At 39.4% G+C, this 20,681-nt stretch overlaps 1 protein-coding gene across 1 annotated transcript; it reads right to left on the reverse strand.

Moving 5' to 3' along the window:
- Positions 1–910: 910 nt before the first annotated feature.
- Positions 911–20,506, reverse strand: LOC148122438 (uncharacterized). Its single transcript, XM_087905957.1, is given in 3 exon segments — positions 911–988; positions 19,267–20,090; positions 20,093–20,506. Coding segments are annotated over 3 exon segments (1,248 nt in total). The 5' UTR covers positions 20,439–20,506.
- Positions 20,507–20,681: the final 175 nt, after the last annotated feature.

Below are 20,681 nucleotides of genomic sequence, written 5' to 3' on the forward strand. Positions count from 1 at the left end.
ACTGAAAGTGCATTACTGCTGTAACTTTTTAATCAAAACTTATTTCCTAAGTCATCTTCAGGCACAAACTAAAGAGCTCTAGATAATGGACCCATTTCAACATTAAACTGTCTTTCAGAGACCTAGTGAAATGGGATAGTAGGCTCAACCCTGGCTCTCAAGCATCACAACTTAAATGAAGTAGGATCAGACAATGGGGAGGTGAGCACAAGGTTTCAAAGTAGGATGAATTAGGGAATTCTGCCCTTAGAGAGTCCAACCCAATTTTTAAAAATCAATTTTCAGATAAATTCTGTGTCAGAGGCTTGGGGATCCTACAGATATTCATTAAACCGTTTTCCTAAGGAGGATAACACAATACTGCATCTGAGCTCTTTAAGGAATAGAACCTTGAATAGAAAAGCCAATTTTGTTTTTATTTTTTTTGAAATCAGTTTTTCTGTAACACACTGACTTAATTTTCACTTGCTGCTGAGATGTCAGGCTTTGAAAGCTCCTAAGTGGTCAAAGTGGACATCTGTGGTGATCTCAATTCCAGGCACATCCCCAGTCTCCCATTTCGCTTTGAAGAGGGAAAAAAAGATCTTCCTAAGTTTTAAGCTGACAGTGGCAACAGCTACAGCTTCGCCATTAAGCCAGGCTGTTGAGCAGAGTATTGAGTGCTGGGCTAAACCTTCCCTAAGGTGGTGACTCTTGGTTCATACCAAATTCAATTAGAGCAGCTTCATTCTCATCATTAAATTATTTTGATGGGAGTCCCAATATCTTCTAAGAAAAGAAGCAAGCTTGGCTATAACTCACAGAAGAAATGCCCTTGTTCAGTGGTTCAAGGAAGAAGCAGAAACCTGTAGCACTAACACCTTGTTTGTCACTTGCCTCCAAGTCTATGATTCTATTCAAATGGATTTCATTATTCCTCAAACATGCTTGACAAATTGGTACCAAATTTTTCTTCAAGTATGTCACAGAACAACTTTTTGTCGAAAGGCTATTAAGTAAGAGTGTATAAAACAGAGATGAAGAAGCACCCCATGGCCGTTATGATAGATGACTGGCAATCATCAGCAAGTATCAGGTGCACAAAGTTTGTGACAAAGCAAAGGAAACAGTATTTCCAAGTCTTCTGTAAGTCAGGTGAAATAATATCATCCACACACCTAGGTCTAGAGCCTTGCTGCATCCACATGCCCGTGGGTACAACTAAGCCCACTTCAAATACAGTCAGCATGTGTAATCTGCCAGACACTGGTTAAAGTACTGAGAGATAATGGCTGCTGTAATCCTCCCATCACCCCAGGCTGTAGTCTTCATAATACTCCACAGATGAAGAAGCTGAATAACTCACTCACTATCGCACTGCTAGAAATGATAACTAAACCCAGAGTTAGCCCTCAACTGACTTCTGAGCTCTCTTCTTGCATCTTATAAAATTATATTAGCATTTCATTAAAATTGGATATTTATGACTCATCAATTTTCCAAGGATCCTAAAAATGTGTAATACTCAAATCTGTGAAAAACTGAAAACACAACCTCTCTGATGATCTGGCTCTTCTGGAGATTAGCATTTGGACCATGATATATACCATACATTACCATAACCCTAGTCATAAGAATAGGACACAATGTCCCCCTGCATAGCATACACTGTCATAACCCCAGTCATGAGAACAGGACACAATGTCCCCGTGCATAGCATACACTGTTATAACCCCAGTCATGAGAACAGGACACAATTTCTCCTGCATACTATACACTGTCATAACCCCAGTCATGAGAACAGGACATAATGTCCCCCTGCATATCATACACTGTCATAACCCCAGTCATGAGAAAGGGACACAATGTCCTCCTACATACCATACACTGTCATAACCCCAGCCATGAGAACAGGACACAATTTCCCCTGCATACCATACACTGTCATAACCCCAGTCATGAGAACAGGATACAATGTCCCCCTTCATATCATACACTGTTATAACCCCATTCATGAGAAGAGGACACAATGTCCTCGTGCATACCATCCACTGCCATAATCTTAGTCATGTCAACATGGCTCACTGTCATTCTGCATAATGTACACTGACATAGCCCTAGTCATGCCAACAGGACAAGCATACAAGTACTGGATGGATCTTAGCAGCCTGATTGCATTCTTCTGTATTTCAAATAAAATTTTGTGTTTATCTTTATAGCACAGATAAATAGGTGAAATAAGAGCTATAGGAAGTTAAGTCATTGAAAGCTCCTCTTATTCAAATGACACTCACAACGAAAATGTCAACTTTCAAGACAGGGGACATTCTTAGCTTGTCCCTATCACAGTCTAGGCATAAAACATGTTAAGTTTTTTTGTTTTGTTTTGTTTTGAATGAATAGACAAGCAACCAGTGGTGTAAGTTCATTGGCAGAACCTCATGAAAGTTCTGTAAATAAAAAATAATGTTTATGAAGGAAATTCCATAGCCCCCTAGCATGACAACATAGTTAAAGATGTTGCAAAATGAATAACAAACATTTATACAAAAATCATGTTTACCAGTCATGGCTTTAAGTCCTTTAACTACATCTGTTCCTTTAAATCCCCAAAACAACTTGATGAAGTTGCATTTTAATCACACTTATAAATAAAGACACGTTTGCTTTTCAGAGTCATTGTGATAGACCCCATTCATTTTGTAACATATGCCTCTCCTACAATTCTTGGCGTGTGGTATAGACTGAGTAAATAAATCAATCATCAATCAGTTGCTTTTCTTTGGGATGGCACAGTGTAAGAACAGAGTCACAGTCATAGTGCTTTCTATACCATGTCTGGACGAAAAGTCTGTTGGGATTACAGCTACCTCAGAATACTTCTGCCTATCTTTAGTAGTTCACTAAAGAACTAAGCTATTTGATTAGCTAAACGGCCATCATAAGAAGACTATATGTCATATACAAAAGCAAAAACCAAACCTCCATACATAACACTCAGATTCTACTTCCATAGCCCATGATTGAATTAATACTTAATCCAAACCAAGAAAGCCAGATACAAGAAGAAAATATACACGCAAATGAGAGATTCAAAAAGTCAGGAAAGCAGGCTAATTGTAACGTGTCTAGAGTTGGGTTATTGAGATCAGTAAACTTTATGAGTACCTGAGCTGGCCAAAATCAAAGTAAAATCTACACAACTGTCTGAACTGCAAAAAAAAAAAAAAAAAAAAGGATTCAACCTTGCGATGGGGTCCTAAGGTTACCATGTGCAGAGTTTGGTGAGCACTTTGTGCAGGAGGCATTGGCACCCATGTTACAAAATCAGTCTAGTTGGATGGATAGATAGAGTGGTGTTGCAAGGAGGGGAGCCGCTTGTTCATCCTGGCCACCCAGAACCGAAATAATCACACAGAAATTGCATTGATTAAAACATTGCTTGGGACATTAGCTTTAGCTTCTTAGTGGCTAAATCTTATATTAATTTAACTCATTTCTATTAATCTGTATATCACCATGTGACAGTGGCTCACAGGAAAAGATTCGGCATGTCTGACTCTGGTGGCCCCATGGCATCTCTCCAACTCCACCTTGTTCTCCCCACCATTCCATTTAGTTTTTCCCACTTAGCTCTGTTCTGCCCTATCAACAGGTCAAGGCAGTTTCTTTATTCATTAATGATAATCACAGCACACAGAGGGGAAACCCACATCACCTTCCCTTTTCTGTTTAAATAAAAAGGAAGGCTTTAACTTTAACATAGTAAAATTACATATAACAAAACAGTTATCAAGCTAGAATTACAGTTACAATATTTATATCTACTTTGTCTTTTATCATGACTAAGGAAAATCCTATTCTTCAATTCCATCAAAGACTCCAGAAGGATACAATATTTCCTAAGTAAACAGTAAGTACATTGTAAGCAACTTCCAAAACTAAAAATGACAGACTTCTCACTGCCTGGACAGTCACCCAAAGTTCTTCTGCATCATTGGGGAATCCATCTTCAGTCTACAGGCCCATAGTATCCATCAGACTTTTCCACAAAGCAGAAAATTTCAAAGACAATTCAACCTATACTGGCAGTTTGCCCATCACATTTTCTTCTGTATCCTACAGAATGTCTGGTAGACTCTTTCATGAAGCAGGAACCCTGAATGACCTTCTTACCTTTAGGTAAGATAAGCAGTTATTTTGCTGTGGGCCCTGCATGTCCAGTTAAGCAGTCCAGGCAAGAGCAGTTTCCTGCCCAAATGACTAGCAAACTCCATAAGAAGCCTCTTCAATGCCCATCTTTCTTTTGAAGTTATTGGTGCTGCCAGGAGCAGATGTGTCTCATTGTCATGAGAAATCCTAAGTTACTAAAACATTTTAAATGTCATATTCTGAAGGTCGCTGAAAGATTTGAAGAATACCTATCTAACTGAAATATATCTCTGTACATCTAGAAAATCTAACTAACATGACTACAATCTTGACTATTATAGTTAATTATCTATTAACCTATATTTATTAATTATACATTATATTTTTAAATGAGCTACATAAATATGATACCTTAATCAAGAGCAGAAATATACATATAGCAAAATTGACCTTAAGTTTGTATCATATCACCCTTTAAATGTAAACAAACATTTATAGACAATATTTGGGTATATGGGCATAGATTTGTGCATACTGATTCCTACTGTTTGGGGGCGTTGTTAATCAGCTCTTTCATGGAGTATCCTGTGTGCTAGGTTCATCTCCGTCAGCAGTTGAGCAAAGTAAGTTTTTGAGGGTGAGTCAAGATGACCTTTCAGGAGGTCTTAGTCTATCAAACCATATTGGTCTGAAAGCAATCCACAGGTTCTCATCTGTGAAAATAAAAGTTTTTCTTTTATTTTCCAAAGCAACATATCCTTAAACTCAAATTATAAAATTAAGATACCTTTATGTTGGTTTAACTTAGCAGTCCATACAATAAAATGTCTCTCTGCAGTTAGCTTCTTCACAGCCAAAAATTTCAAAGAAAACACAATAATATACATAATTCAGACTCTCTGTGAATTTTCCATCTTTATGTGGCTTATTTTTCTTTACTTATTTTAATCTATGACTGCCTGTACTCTGCTTCTTTAAACTTTTTTAAAATGATTTACTTCTTTTCCAACTCTTTTTCTTCTCTCTCCCAAGCCTGTGTACATTTATCCATCACTGTGACCCATTTCAAAGTCTTTTATATCTGGATTTGTCTTTATTATGTATCTGTAATTATTTTCTGACCAGAAGTGCTTCTTAAAATGCTAAGCACTTAAAAATCTAAGCTGCAACATTGCTAGGTCAAATATGGTACTTCCTGATTGCTCCACCCAGTCCAGCATAGTGAAGCCACTTGTCCCTCTGACTGCACACACTGCCCCAATTCCAGTCACACAGCTGGCCCAAGTTGCTATCAAGCAAACCGCAGCACTCTCCTCACAAACCCCATCCAAATATTTGGTCTCCCAAAAAAGGCAGAGGTCGCGCTAACAGCATGTCCCAGATAGCCTGCATTTTAAAATGGCCACAGCTTTTTTCCTGCTATGGCTGAAAAAAATCTCTTAAAGAAGCTGTGGCATACTGCCAGCATACAGCAAGAAACTATGTTAAACTCTGTATTTTTTTTTGTGTGTCTAGAATTCTTTTTCAAACCCTCTCAGGTTTTATGTGGATTTAGTTGGCCACATGGATGCCAACTGTTGCAAGGATGGGAGCCGCTTGTTCATCCTGGCTGCCCAGAACCAAAATAATCATACAGAAATTGTATTAATAAAAACACTGCTTGGCACATTAGCTTTAGCTTCTTAGTGGCTAAATCTTATATTAATTTAACTCATTTCTATTAATCTATATATCACCACGCAGCAGTGGCTTACTGGAAAGGATTCAGCATGTCTGACTCTGATGGCTCTATGGTATCTCTCCAACTCTGCCTTTTTCTTCCCAGCATTCCATTTAGTTTTCTCTGCCTAGCTCTGTTCTGCCCTATTAACAGGCCAAGGCAGTTTCTTTACTCATTAATGATAGTCACACCACACAGAGGGGACTTCCACATGAACTGAAAAACTATCAAGGAGACACTACTGAATTGATTTGGTGTGTGTAGTCAACAAAAGTGAAAGAATAAAGGAAAATAGTCAGGGTTTGATGAACAGAAATGTTCAAAAAATTAGAAATCATTTCAGTGAGACTACCAGAAATGTTGTGTCAGGAATTGAGAAACTGGCAAAAATAAGGAACATTAAAGAAGTGATAGTTTAAGAGAAAGGCAATAAGGTCCAATTTATTTGAGGTTAATTGAGCAATTTACCTGGAAGTTTGCAGAGAATTCAAGAGATACCATCATTGCCCAATAGAGTCAACTGGATAATAAGGAAATGGGGTTATGTTAAGATGAAGGACTTGAAATTTTAATTTTTAATTAAGGACTTGAAATTTTAAGGAATTTCTCTATCATAACATATTGTGTGAATTACAATGTACAGATGCTCCAGTATACATGTACACTGAATGATCACTGCAGGGAAACAGTTTGACCCACAGCCTCACACCATTGCTTTACTTCACAGAAGGAGAATCTGAAACCTATTCACAGACATTTCAAATGCATCATATTGATTTCCTGTCCTCAGCTACAGTTTAAGTCTTTATGTTTATCTATCCTATTTATCAATAAGAACCACCATCCTAGTCGTTGCTCCTATGGATTCTATCTTTTTAAGATTCTGTCTATGAGAAATCATGCACTATTCAATAAGTAGCTTATTTTATGATATTTTGTGATATCTTATGGCATTGTTCATACTGTTACAAGTGGCAACCCCACATACTTTAAGGTTTTATAATAATATTTCATGGTGACATACAAATATTGATTTTTTTTATTCAGACATTCAAATGAATGTTTTAGGTTTCTGTTTTCTCTTAGTCTTTGAAAATCTCATACACACATATAATAATCTGATCATATCCACCCTTCACACCCCCTTTTCAATTCCCCTAAAATACCACCATCACCAAATATTTCTCCAAAATCATGTCCTCTTTTATAAAATGTTTATTCAAATTAATTGGTTAGTTAGTTTTAACTCACCCAGTACAATTAATGCTGCCCATATGCATATGACTATAGGTTTATCCACTGGGGCAAAAGTGTCTCTCTCTCCCTCAGCAGCCACAACTCACTTCCCCTACCTCCATGACAGATGTTTTAACTGGTTTGATCTTACACAGGTCTCATACAGGCAACAACAGCTGAGGTATCTTGACGACTGAGAGCAAGGCCACAATGAAAACAGCTGCTGACACATCTGTTCATTGTTGGTTTCATTTCCTCTGTGTATAAACCAACCAGAATCTGGGTCACAGGGTAATTCTCCTTTTAGTTTTATGGGGGGGGTGGGAGGAGTTCTTTGTTGTCTTTGTTTTGAGGCACATGTGCATAGTTTTTCTTCACTGTAGAAGTCATTTTCTTTTCTCTCAGCAGAGTACAACTCCACCCTTTGCTCTCCTCTTTGAAAGCATCTATTATCTGTATTCTTTCTTAAAACAACCATGCCAGAAGATATCAAGATAATATCCCCTTATAAATTTGATTTGCATTCTTCTTGGAACCCAGACACTGAGTGCTGTCCACATTTGTAGATCACATAGGGAAAACCATATTCAGCTTTTAGAAATTCTATTGAACTAGGCATATTATTGCTGTCAAACTATATAAGTTCCATCTGTGTATTAGATATTACCTCTGTATCAGAGGTCTGATTCCCCTTTTACCCTGTGGCTACTTCCTTCACTGCTAATGTTTTTTATTTTGATGCACCTCTAAGTTTTTTTGTTTTGTTTTTGGGTTGACTTTTTTTGCTAGTTTTTTTTAAACAACATCAAAAATAGTAATGATAATAACTAAGACTAATACTGAGGTGCTTATTACATTTTTAAGAAGTTTCATGGACTCACATCTTATATTAATACATAATCCGATTTGAATTCTCATGTGTGATAACTCAATCTGGAGTATCATAATAAATTCCAATTTTATCCTTCCACTTCTGAACATCAAGTTTTCCTAGTACTGTTTAATGAAGAGATTGTACACGCCCCATTCTGCCTTTGCTAGGGATCTTCTCAAAACACCCTGTACTGAACACATGGCTCTGTTTATTCTGTTCCATTTATCTTCTTACCTACTGTTTTCATGGCAACATCACACTATGTTGATTACTGTAGCTTTAATAAAATGGTTTGAAATTAAGAAGTATGATGCCTGTTAAACAGCATTGCTTTAGGCATTCAGGATAATCTGGGAACTTTACAAATATTTGAGGTGAACACATAATGACCAATAGTTTTGTTTCAAAGGAAAATGGTAGACCACAGTCACCTTGACTGTGTTTCTGTTTATTGAAAATAAATAATAAACACAAGTAGTTGTGGTTTTATGGTGTGTGTGTGTGTGTGTGTTGTGTAATTTGCAGCTAGTAAGTTAAAATAAAGTTGAATTTTGAAAAGTTTTGTTTTTGAAGAAACATTTTTATTCTGGTCTATTTGTTTTATTTGCTTGTTTGTTTTCTAAAGAGAAGACAGAAAAGGTGTGGAGTTGGAAGGGGTGAAGGTGAGGAGAATCTAGGAAGGGATGGGGGAGGGAAAATTGTGATCAGAGTATATTGCATGAATTTTCAATGAAAATAAAATCAACAATCTAGAGACGATGAATTTCCTTTGTTATTGTTTTTAGAAAATCACTGAGAGGGAAGTGGAATGATCGAGACTGGAGTAAGAAAATGAAGAGTCCTGTTTGGTTTAAAAATGAAATCTCCCTCTTAGGCTTAGATATTTGGACCCTTGGGTCTCAACTGGTGTGCTTTTTGGAAAACTGAAATCTTTAGGAGGCAGAGGCTTGATAAAATAAATAGGTTCCTGGGTGGGATGGGATGGGGTGGGGTGGGGAGACTCAAGGCTTTATAATCTAGTCCCACTTGCTGTTCGAGTTCTACTTGCTAGATGCAGATGTGATTTGAGTAGCCGCCTGCTCCTCCCAGCCTGTGCTATGTCCCCTGCCTTGTCTTTCCCACCACAGTAGACTCTCTTCCCTAGAACTGTAAGCCGGAAGTAAACCCTTTCTTCCTTAAGTGCTCTGGTAAGGGTATTTTTATGACAACAGAGAGGCAGTAACTAAGACAGTGTTTAATCTAAAACACACTAAGTTTCTTTTACTAATGAAATGCATGCAGCTCAGTTTTAGGACTATCTTTTTGTTAAACGGATATTGCTATCTACAGTATTTGAAATACAATTATATCTTATAAAGTAATATATAGAAGAACCTGGCACAGGGTGTGTTAGGTATTTCTCTTAGACGAGCTTCTCCACCAATGCAAGTAATTCAAATTAGACCAAATTAAACCAAATAAAAGATACCCATGTTTAATAAAATGCTCCTGGGTGGCCCTGGGAAATCATGGAGAGGGGAAGAGAGGAAAGGGGAGACCATGTGTTCATTCTCGGGGGGGGGGGGGGAGTTTAAGTAGCCTGTGGGAATTGTTTTGACCCATCCTGGGGATGGTTCACCATTTGGAGGGCTTTAGTATTCCAGATTATTTGTATAAAAGGGTGTTAGGGAGCTGGGGTGATTCTTTTGACCAAACTGGTGTATCCTTTGCAAATATTTAAGTAAAAGTAATAAAAGAAAAGATGAAAAATAAACAAAGGGAAAAGAAGAAATGGCAAAATGCTACCAATTTACAGATAGTAAGTCAGAAGCAACGATTACTTCTTCAATGTTTTGTTTTAAAGATATATTCATGGGATTAAATTATCTCTGGGAACATTTAGCAGAAGATAAAAAAAATAGCATTCATTTACTCAGAGCCAGAAGCTTGTATTTGCCATGACCTTCTCTCAAAGCCCTCAACAATCCCTTAGCTCCGCTGCTAAAAGCTGATGGAAACAGAAATAATGGTCAGACACTCAAGCCATTCAGAAACACCTCACTTATTTCCTCTTCCTTCATACAGCTCTTATACTCACAAAGACGAATTCTGAGCCCATTTCATCCCTTACCCATTTCATTGTAGAAAGGGAACAACTTAAAGAGACTTATAGCTGAAAAGTGAATTTTATACTATCATAAAAAAGAGAGACTCGGCCCATCCACAGTTAAGGTGATACAAGTGCAGGGAGTGAATATTCCTTTTATTAATCTGTTTATATGACAGAGAGGAAATTGCCCCACTATAATCTTTCCATCGTTCATTGAATTTTATACTTGCCTCCTTTAGCCAGCAGTCATCAAAGTAAATACACAGTCCTATCCTATCTTCCACCAGGAGCAAAGATGTGTGGTATGAAGACAAAGGGTTAAAGGAAACAGAAGTTGACCATTTTATCCGAAAATTCTGGAGAATTACAAGTTCTAAATTTTTATTTTAATGAAACACTTAGTCAAATGTCCCTTTGCTAAATGCCAGTTGGTCCACAGCCTTGGAACTCGTTTAAGATCAGGTGTGGTAAATCCTTCTAAACCTGGGCTATGAAAATTTCTTAACACTCTGTGATTTCTGTGGTCTTGTTGTTGATGCCTGTTGTGTAATCCCTGTTTCCTGGGGGGCAGGAAATGAGAAGACACAGAGGCTGAAACACAGACGCTGAGAGATTGCAAAACAGAAGACCTTTATTGTAAAAAAAGGTCGGGGGATGGGGTTATGGGGTTAGGGAAATTAAGCTGAGCAGGAACGTTTTTGGTTGGTCCTTTTGAAAGTGGCAATTGCTGCTGGGCTGTTGTGATTGACTAGGAGTGTGCCTCATCAGCTATCGAGCTTTAAGTTCGCTGATAGGTTGTTTTGGCCAGTTTTGCTTATTCCCTGTGAGTTTGCATGCGTTTGCTTGTGCTTGCGCTATTGCCCTGCCTCAACTCTACAAACCTTTGAGTTTACACTACAGAAACAACAACAAAAAAAAAATCCCACAAATTATTCACTTTCATGGGCCAAGGGCAAATCTAGAAGGAAGACAAAGACATTTTCAAAAATGACAACAAAGGAGCCCCTGGAGGAAGACAGTGCCGCAGACACAGGGAACAGTGAATTCCAATGTAAATGAAGGGGTTGATCTGAAGGGAAAATAAATTGGAACTGATTAAAGATCATAAGTGTCCTTGTAGAAATCACTCCAAGAAACCTTGTACCATATGGGAAGTTAGTGATGGGAACAAAGAAAAGGATGAAAATAAACAAGGTTGTTACTATTATCTTCAGGGAAAAGAATCGTAGACACAGCACACTGTCATACTCAGCTGTCAGTGCCATTTGTCTGAGCATTATTAATTATATTATTTAATTAAATATAATAAGAACTCATTATTAATTTAATAATGTATTAAAATAATATTAGAATAGATGTTCTATTCTCTATGATGGCAAATTGATGATTCATATATAAACCCAATAAGTTAAAGGCAGACACCAAACTCCAAAGTTGACATGAGAGCAAAATTCCTTCCATGGAGATGCTACGAGGTCCATTAGGAAATAGATGTGTGCATAATAATGGTGGTTGGAAATACCTGCCATACTGGGAAAATGACTGAGGGTTCATCATTTGCCTAATGGCAAGGGTGCATGCTGGGAACTGCAGAAAGTTAAGCCATCACTGTGGGTATGGTCTTACATGGTAAAGGAAATTGAAAGGTTAAGCAGATGGCTCAGTGGGTGAGGTCCTTTCAGCCTAAGCTAGAGGAACAGAGTTCAGGTCCCTAGAGCCCATGTGGAAATTGGGTTGTTATGTCAGCCTTCATCTATCAGGACATATGTAGCAATGTGGGATCCTGTGGACAAGCAGGCTGCCCAGGCTAGTATAAGCAGTGAGCTCCGGATTAATGAGAAGTGTTGCCTCAATGTATAAGTTCGAAGTGATGGAGAAAGACACCAGATGTCAAACACAAGTCTAGATGTGCATACACACATGCACACACACAAACGCTACATGTGCACGCATAAAAATAACAAAAGTGGACAGACATGGTACAGTCAACCTTTAATCTCAGCACTTGAGAGGCAAAGGCATGCAGATGTGTGAGTTGGAACCCAGCCTGGCCTACAAAGAGATTCCAGGACAGTCAGGCCATATAGAGAGACCTTTCCTCAAACAAAGTATAAAATCTCCCCAGACACCAACAAGAACACTGAAAACTTGACAAGGGGATGAAATGATGAAATCAATGTCTCTCAGAATCTGAACCTGGCCTCAGGATGTTAAATGATTCAAGAGACAGATAAACTAAATACTGAAGATTAGTTTGAAGCTAGAAAAAAAATGGTAGTCAACTGACACTCTAAGCCCACTGTCTCATAGACATAGCTATAGAAAATGGTATGAAATGTTACAATTTTAATTTTTAAAAAACACAAATTAGTCATTGTAGTAGCATTTCAATTGTATTTTAATAAATAAAGGCTGCCTAAAGATCTGAGAGACCCACTGGTCAGCCTGACAGACCAGGTTATGGTAACACACACCTTTAATCCCAGTAGCCACACTAGATGCCTTATAAATCTGGCAGTGCACACCTTTAATCATGGTGGTGCATGCCTATAATCCCAGCCCTAGAGAGGGTTATAAAACAGGAGGAAACAGCTCTCAACAGACAGTCTCATTCTGAGGTCCCTGGATGCAGGATCGTCATTTAGGTCTGAGGTGGAGGAAAGTGCCAGTGGCCGGCTGTTTTCCTTTTTGGATCTTCAGGTTGAACCCCAATTTCTGACCCTGAGTTTTTATTAATCATGCTTCAAATAATTTCTTGAAATTTCCTCACTGGAACATATACTCCCCAAACAGAAAACAGTTGATAAGTTGGAACTTTAATCAAACTGTTGACTCTGCCCATCACTCTGGTCATCAGTTCCTGTGACGCTGAGCAATAGAGAACTGCTTTGCTTATGGATTTTGATCATTAAACAAAAAAGAGTGATGATAATTATTATTGTTATAGCCAATAGTTCTTAATGTTCACTGTGAATCAGGTATTATTATAAGCTTTGCCTATATTAAAATATCCAATTCAAGGGTGGGGAGATGGCTTTGGTAAAGCGCTTGCCATGCAAGCATGGGGACCTTAGTTAGACCCCCAACACCCATGTAACAAAGCCTTGGCAAAAGTCTGTGGTCCTGGTGCTGGAAAACAGAGACAGAAGGACCCATGGAGCAATATGACAGATGAAGAAAATTATATACCATTCTTTTATTTTCCTGTCTTTTCCCTTTAGGCTTAATTAAGTGCTGTTGACTCAATTGTATTCCCCAATTACTGTAATCAATAAATGATAAAAATACCAAAGGAAAAGCAATCACCTAGTCCACATTAGAACTGACATTGATAGGTATGTGACAGAAGATATGAGCGCTGTTGATCTACACAGCCTGGGGTATTTTGCTGCAGCTGAAACACCATATACTCTGCTTTGTTCAATAAAATATTGGTTTATGTGGCACAATGCAACTGGCACGACTCACACATCTTTCCATTTGCCCTCATCCTTTTTCTCTGCTGCTATTCTCTGCTTTCCTTCAAGACAGTGTGCATGGTGGAGCACACCCGGCATGCTAATCTCATCACTGGAGACTGAGGCACAGGGGTCATGGCATCAAAGCCAACAAGGACTATTTACTGTGACCCTGTCTCAAAAGAGAGACTATGGAGAAATGAGGGGAAAGAAAAAATGGTGGACCAAACTTGGGCTACACCCTTAAAGAAAACTGATGCTCCCTCTCCAGCAGCCACCAATGGAAGGTCATATATCCAAGAGTTATGTGGGCAGCAAAAGTCAAACTTGATGGGGTTTTAAAGATTAAGAGAGACGAAACGGAGTTGGATGGGCCAAAAGGTGAAGGTGAATCTGGGAGGAGCCAGGAGAAGGGTGAATATGACTGAAACATGTTGTATGAGTTTTTTAAAGAAATAATTTTAAAGGAAGAAGGAAACAAAATGGAGGACGCTAAGTAACCCCAATTCAAGGCAGCTTGTGCCATTCAACATCCCCTATCCAGGCCAGCCACAGCATCACATAGCTGAATGCAGCCTAAAGCACCAGGACACCTGCCCCTAAATCTGTTTACTTCCCTAAAGCCCTGACTTTTGATGATTGACCTGATTTAAATTCAGCCTCCGGACTTACCATGTGCTTTCAAGGAGGCCAGAGTGCAAGATGAATCCTGTGCCACTCTGCCCTCATCACAAGGACAGACATGAATCTCCTCAGGAGAAGGGAAAAACTGCAACATTCTGCTTGGATAGACATGAGTTGATGAGAACAGGAGATCATTCTTAAAAGGATGCCCATGTCCATTGTAAACTATTTTAAATGTTAACAGGTCTCATTTCCCTGATAGTGTTAGTAAAGAAATTCACAATTACCTATAGATTCATTAAATTAAATCAATCCTCTAATGTGTTCAAATTCATTATCATTAGTGTGATGATTGCTTTGGCCACAATAAATAGAGGTGTTACCAACTGTCAGGAGTGGGCTCCTTTCAGAGATTTGCTCTCCATTAGGGTTTAAAGAGAACACTGGCTTGATTTGAGGAGAACTTGAAATTTAGATCCAAACCAACTTTTTTCCCAAAGAGCGAGGTGCTTAGATACCCTTCATATCATTCTCCAAATTTTGTTTTTTACTATTTCTAACTAGATCCAAACAGCTGACAAACCCTATATTCCATATACTATACCTTAAGATGATGTTTATTATAATCAATTGTCAAACCGCAGTAAAATGATTTTATGAAATCCAGTTATACAGATACGATGACTCATGTCTTAAGAGACATGATGCAGGAGTGTCATAAGTTTGAGGAGAGCCTGAACTACAAAATGAGTACCTGGAGAACCTGGTCTACATTGTAAGACCCTGTCTCAAAACAAAAAACACATAAAAATGTCATGAAGTCTCTATAGGCTACTGTTAGTGCTGATAGAAATGTGTACGGCAGGGCAAACTCACATAGGTGCCACTTTAGAAGGAGTTAGACTTTGTCAGAGATGGTATGATTCTGCTTTCCAAGATGGAAGAAAAGTCTCTGTGTGTCAATGAGAACCTAAGCTGGTCTAAAGCAGCTAAGCAAACAGGAGGCAAACCTGTGAGACTCTAATTCTCAGAAAACATGCTTGCATTCAATAACAGAGAAATAAAGTGAACACACACCTCTTGGGTGGAGCTGTGAAATGTGTGGTGTTTGTGTTGGGAACCTCGGGAAAAAAATAGCAGAACAGTCTGGGGCTACAGTGTGAGAAAGACTCACTCTGTTGTTCTAGTTACTTGCCTGAACAGAACACCAATTATACAGCCTCTGACCCAGAAGAGGTACTTATCCTTGTATTGTCCTTACAGTCTTCTCTACAGAGAGAGGTTAGTTAATACCATGCACCTTGAAACAAGCTTGCTTCAAGTAATCATCTCTATTTCCAAATCAAAATTTGAAGCAAGCATGGGACTGAAAGACAACAGAATGTTTATTGTTTAAGAATAAGGGACATGGGTATGGTTTAGTTGGTAAAATACTTGTTCGAAACCTTAGATTCAACTCCAGGACAGAATATGATAACAATGAGGAGGAGAGAAAAGAAGAAAAAAGACACTAGATCCAATTATATAGTGATATTTTATATGTTTTAATAAATAAAGCTGTCCAGAAGATAGGAGTGCAGAGCTAAGCCACTAAAGGCCAAGGAGTGGTGACACACACCTTTAATCCAAGGACTCGATGCCATCCTGAGTTACTCAAGACTAAATCTGTCTAAAAAGAACTCGCACAAAGGTGCTCCAAGCAATCAGGAGTCACATGTCTTTAATTTGAGCACTAGGGAGGTGGAGACAGGAGTGATATGACTGGGCAGAGGGCTATGTAAGGTGGGAGGAGACAAGAACTCATTGCAGTCTGAGATTTGGTAGAGAACATTGCAGTCTGAAGTCACACTGAGGTTATGACAGTCCCTTTGCTTGTCTGAACCTTGGTAGCGGTTAAGAGCTCTCTAATTGCTTGGGTACTTTGCTTTTCTGATCTTTAGATTGAACACAGTCTGTCTCTGAGTTTGTTCTTATTATTATTCGTGCTACATATTTACATGTTAAATAAGAGCAATCTATATGGAATTTATTGGGATATATGGAATATATGTGTGAGTGTGTGTGTGTGTGTGTGTGTGTGTGTGTGTGTGTTCTGTGACTTTAGAGAACCCTGACTAATATATGGAGATGTGGAGTTGCCGGGAACTGAGAGACACTCCATGTCAGTGCTGCTAACTGAACACAAGCGCTCTGTAAGAACAGCCAGTTCTCTATTGCTGGACTTCCTGTCCAGCCTCAGAACTTTTGTACAAAGCCAAACAGACTCTTACCCTATATTCTAGGAATCGATCTCCTACTCACCCAAAACATTTGGAAACCTATGCCTACATGGATGTTTAAAGATTTGCTAAGACATTGATGCAACTAAGAAGTCCTTCAGTGAGTGAACAGACAAAACAAATTAACTTAAACAACAAAATTGTATTCAGTTTTCAAAAGAAATGGACTTTCAGGGTTTGAAAAAAATAAGAAAGAAAATTAAATGCATATTGCAAAGTGGAGAGAAGACAAAAGGCAAGATGAAATCTGCTTATTTTGAAGTTAACTCCAATACTTTCTGGGAAAGTTAAACTATAAAGGTGGTAACAATATCAGGGTTTGAGGATCTGTGAAGAGCCAGAGCCTGGGGGTGTTTTAGGACACTAATACTCTTCTGACAGTATGTAAAGCTGGATACATGCTGTTCCACACCTGTCCAGACTCATGTTGCACAGAGCTGAGGGTGGTGAGCAACATACGTTGCTGTCTTAGATAACTGTTGGTATAGGTCTATTTGTCCTGACAAGGTTCTACTTTGGCAAGAATGACTCATGGCCTGGGCATGTGAGAGGGTGGATCACCTACAGGCGCACTCACTAGATTCCATTCTCTGAGGCCTGGGACTGCTCTAAAAACACTTCTACCTTCTAATAGCATTGTAACTTAGAGTCCCCATGATTGCAGATGATATTGTAAATGCCAAGTTGTATTTAAATCATATATGGAAGGTAGCAAATACGTGTTCTTTTATTTTTTAAAGTTTTGATTTGGAATATAGGTATAAATGTGTTGGAGGAGGTCACTTGTTTGCTTCCCGACTGCTCAGCCCTAAAATAATCACACAGAAACCATATTATTTAAATCACTGCTTGGCCCATTAGCTCTAGCTTCTTATATGGTAACTCTTACATCTTAATTTCACCCATTTCTGTTAATCTGTGTTAATTGATCTCAAAGGATCATTTTACCTTTAGGCAAGTTCACCAGTCATTTCTCTGTGGGTCCTGCATGTTCAGTTTTATAGCACACCATCAGTGCAGTTTCTGTGTGATTATTTTGGGGCTGAGAAGCCAGTAACCAACAAATGGCCTCCTCCTTACAACAAATTGACCCCAACGTGGCCAACTAAAATCCTCTTAAAACCTGAGAGGGATTGAAAAGGAATTCTAGACACAAAAATACAGAGTTTAACACAGCTACGTGCTGTTTGCTGGCAGTGTGACACAGCTCCTTTAAGAGAGGTTTTCCTGATTGAGTGTAAGCTAAAAATAAAATCCCACACCATTTTGAAATGCAGGCTTTCTGGGCCGTGCTGCCAGCGCAACCTCTGGCTCTTTTGGGAGACCAACCATTTGGATGGGGTTTGTAGACAGCATGTTGCTGCTTGATTGATGGATATGTGGACTGGCTGTGTGCCTGTAAGTGGAGTGGTGTGCATGGCTCCTAGAGGTGTGAGCGACTCCACCATGCTAGTCTGGGCAGTGCAATCAAGGAGTACCATATATGCCCTAGTAATGCCGCAACTTGGGATTTTAAGAAGTGCTTAGCATTTTTTTTTTTTACAGAAAGAGTGCAACAATGCATTATCAATTTATTGCAATTTTTCACATGGCTAATGTTGTTTTTCCAAACAACACATTCAAGAGCATAAACACTGACAGGGCAGACAACCCGGACAAACTTTAATATAGAAGGACAGGGAACACACGCGCGTGGTGGGAACACACGTGCGTGGTACGCACACCACCACGGAGCCACTCCCAGGTGCACTCTTTGAAATGGTGATGTGATCCTCAGTGACGAGATTCACAGTTTTGTTTTTTTTTTTTTTTTTTTTAGCATGAACCTCTGATGAATGTGCAAAGGAATACAGCAAGCTACTTCCCGACCTGTATTTTATGTTTTGGCACCTGTGCAGCTTGTTTTTTTTTTTAACTCATCTGCAAAAGCTGTGGGCCAACTTCCAGCTGCTTGTCCCACAGGGCGGGGCCTAGGGATCAAACTTAGGTCGTCGGACTTGGTGACAAACACCTTTACACAATGAGCCCTTCCACCATTCTCCTTTGTTTACACGTGTATGTAGACATATACCTACACTCACACACAGAAACCAGAAGTGTGCAGTGAGTGACCACTTCCACCACTCCTCCTTATTCCTCTCTTAAAGGGCCCCTTCCTGAACTTGGGGCTCATGGCCCAGCGAGGCTAGAAATCAGCAAGTTCAAGTGATCCCCGTCTCTGCCATTGTCAGAGCTGGGCTGACAGGTGTTTGTAGGGTTGCTGACTTGTCAAATAGGTGCTAGAATCATCACAATTATAAAGCAAGAGCCTGGGAGGCAGAGGCAGGAGGATCTCTGAGTTAGAGGCCAGCCTGGTTTACAGAGCAAGTCCCAAGACAGCCAGGCTACACAGGAAAACCCTGTCTCAAAATACAGCAAGATTCTTTTTTTTTTTCAAATCAATTTCTTTAATATTATATAATGCTGAAAATACACATGTAGAAATCATCCATGATTACCAGGAATATATCTGGTAGAGAGTTACTGCCCAGAGTATACAAACAATAATAGTAATAAATAACAACAAAACATTAATAAAACAAACAACTGTAGACAGAGATTTCTGTCCCATCAGATCCCATGGTTGTTTAGTCCCAAATAAATACATAGAGGTCCACATAAATCATAAAGTGGTTGGCCTAGTAGCTTAGGCTTTTTATTAATTAATTCTTACATCTTACATTAAACCATTATTATTCTTTATTCATTATTATTTTATTATTTCTTATATCTTACATTAACCCAAGACATTATTTTGTCTTGTTAGCCTAGCCATGTGGCTTGGCACCTTTTTTGGCGAGGCAGTCACATCTTACAGCAAGATTCTTAACCCCCGAGCTCCCTGACACCACCTCTGTGGAGCCTCCGAGGACAGATAAGTCACGCAAGGAGTCTGTGAACACAGTGTCCTGCTCTTCTCCGTGCAGTGTTCTCTGTTCTTCCTGCAGGAAGCCTCTTCCTGCTTGCCTCTTCTGATGTGCCATGAGCTGGCACTTCCACTGGAAAAACTTATTGCATTCTTTACATTCATAGAAATTCTCGGATGAGTGAGCTATCCTATGTGCCGTGAGCTGTGACTTATGGGAGAAAGTCTTCCTGCAATCTGTAAATTCATAAGGCTTCTCACCTGTATGAGTTTGCTGATGTATAGCGAGCTTTGACTTGCGAGAAAAAGCTTTCATGCACTCTTTACATTTAAAGGGCTTCTCACCCAAGTGCGTTTTTTTATGCCGAGTCAGGTCTGACTTGTAATAGAAAGCTCTCGTGCATTCCGTACATTTATGCGGCCTCTCGCCTGTGTGGGTTCTTTCATGAACATTGAGATGAGACTTACGGAGGAAAGCTTTCCCACACTCCTTACATTCGTATGTCCTCTCCAGTTTGTTGTGAGTTTTCTCGTGAGCAGTGAGGTCTGACTTCCAGTGGTATGTTTTACCACATATAGTACAATTAAAGCGCTTCTCTACATTATGAGTTCTTCTGTGATGCTTAATAAGGGTTGAGTTATTACAGAAAGTTTTCCCACAGTCCTTACATTCGTAGAGTTTCCCATCTCGGTGTGATGTAGGGGTCTTGCTTTTCTTTAACTTTTCGTGAAGTGTTTTGACAGGTGCTCTACCATGACGGGATTTTGGCCCATGTAGACTTCCTGTTGAGTCTTTAGTTTTCCTTTAATCATGTCTTGGTCAGTTATTTCAAGCTGTCCCAAATGTATCTCAGGATTTTCCTTGCTGGTGTCAATCAGGGCACTTACTTTATCAACATCTGGGTGGCTCCGCAACGCAGCTTCTGCTCGGCCCCACGGCCCACATCCACGTTCCAAATTGAAGATCAACTTAGGCTTGGCTACGCAGAGCTTCAGGAACACCAGGCTGCTGTAGGTCTCCAGCATCATATCCCTGTACAGGGCTCTCTGGGCAGCGTTCAGCTCCTGCCACTCCTGCCTGGTGAAGTTCACAGCTACGTCCTCAAATGATACCAATCCCATGGCCGGTCTCGGAGCATCTTGAGACTTTCCTCGGTCTCCAGGTGCCCGTGCAGGCTCACCCAAGCCAAATCTCCGAATGACAGAGCCCAAGATGGAGCAGTGCTTAGCATTTTTAAAAGCACTCCTAGACAGTAAAGAATTACAGATACACAATAGATTCGGACAAAAAGAAAGGTCTCTAAATGAGTCACAGTGTTGGATAAATGTATGTAGGCTTGGGAGAGAGAAGAAAAAGAGTATAGA

This window comes from Myodes glareolus, chromosome 4 (assembly GCF_982192425.1).
Source record: "Myodes glareolus chromosome 4, mMyoGla1.1, whole genome shotgun sequence".
Lineage (NCBI taxonomy): Eukaryota > Metazoa > Chordata > Mammalia > Rodentia > Cricetidae > Myodes > Myodes glareolus.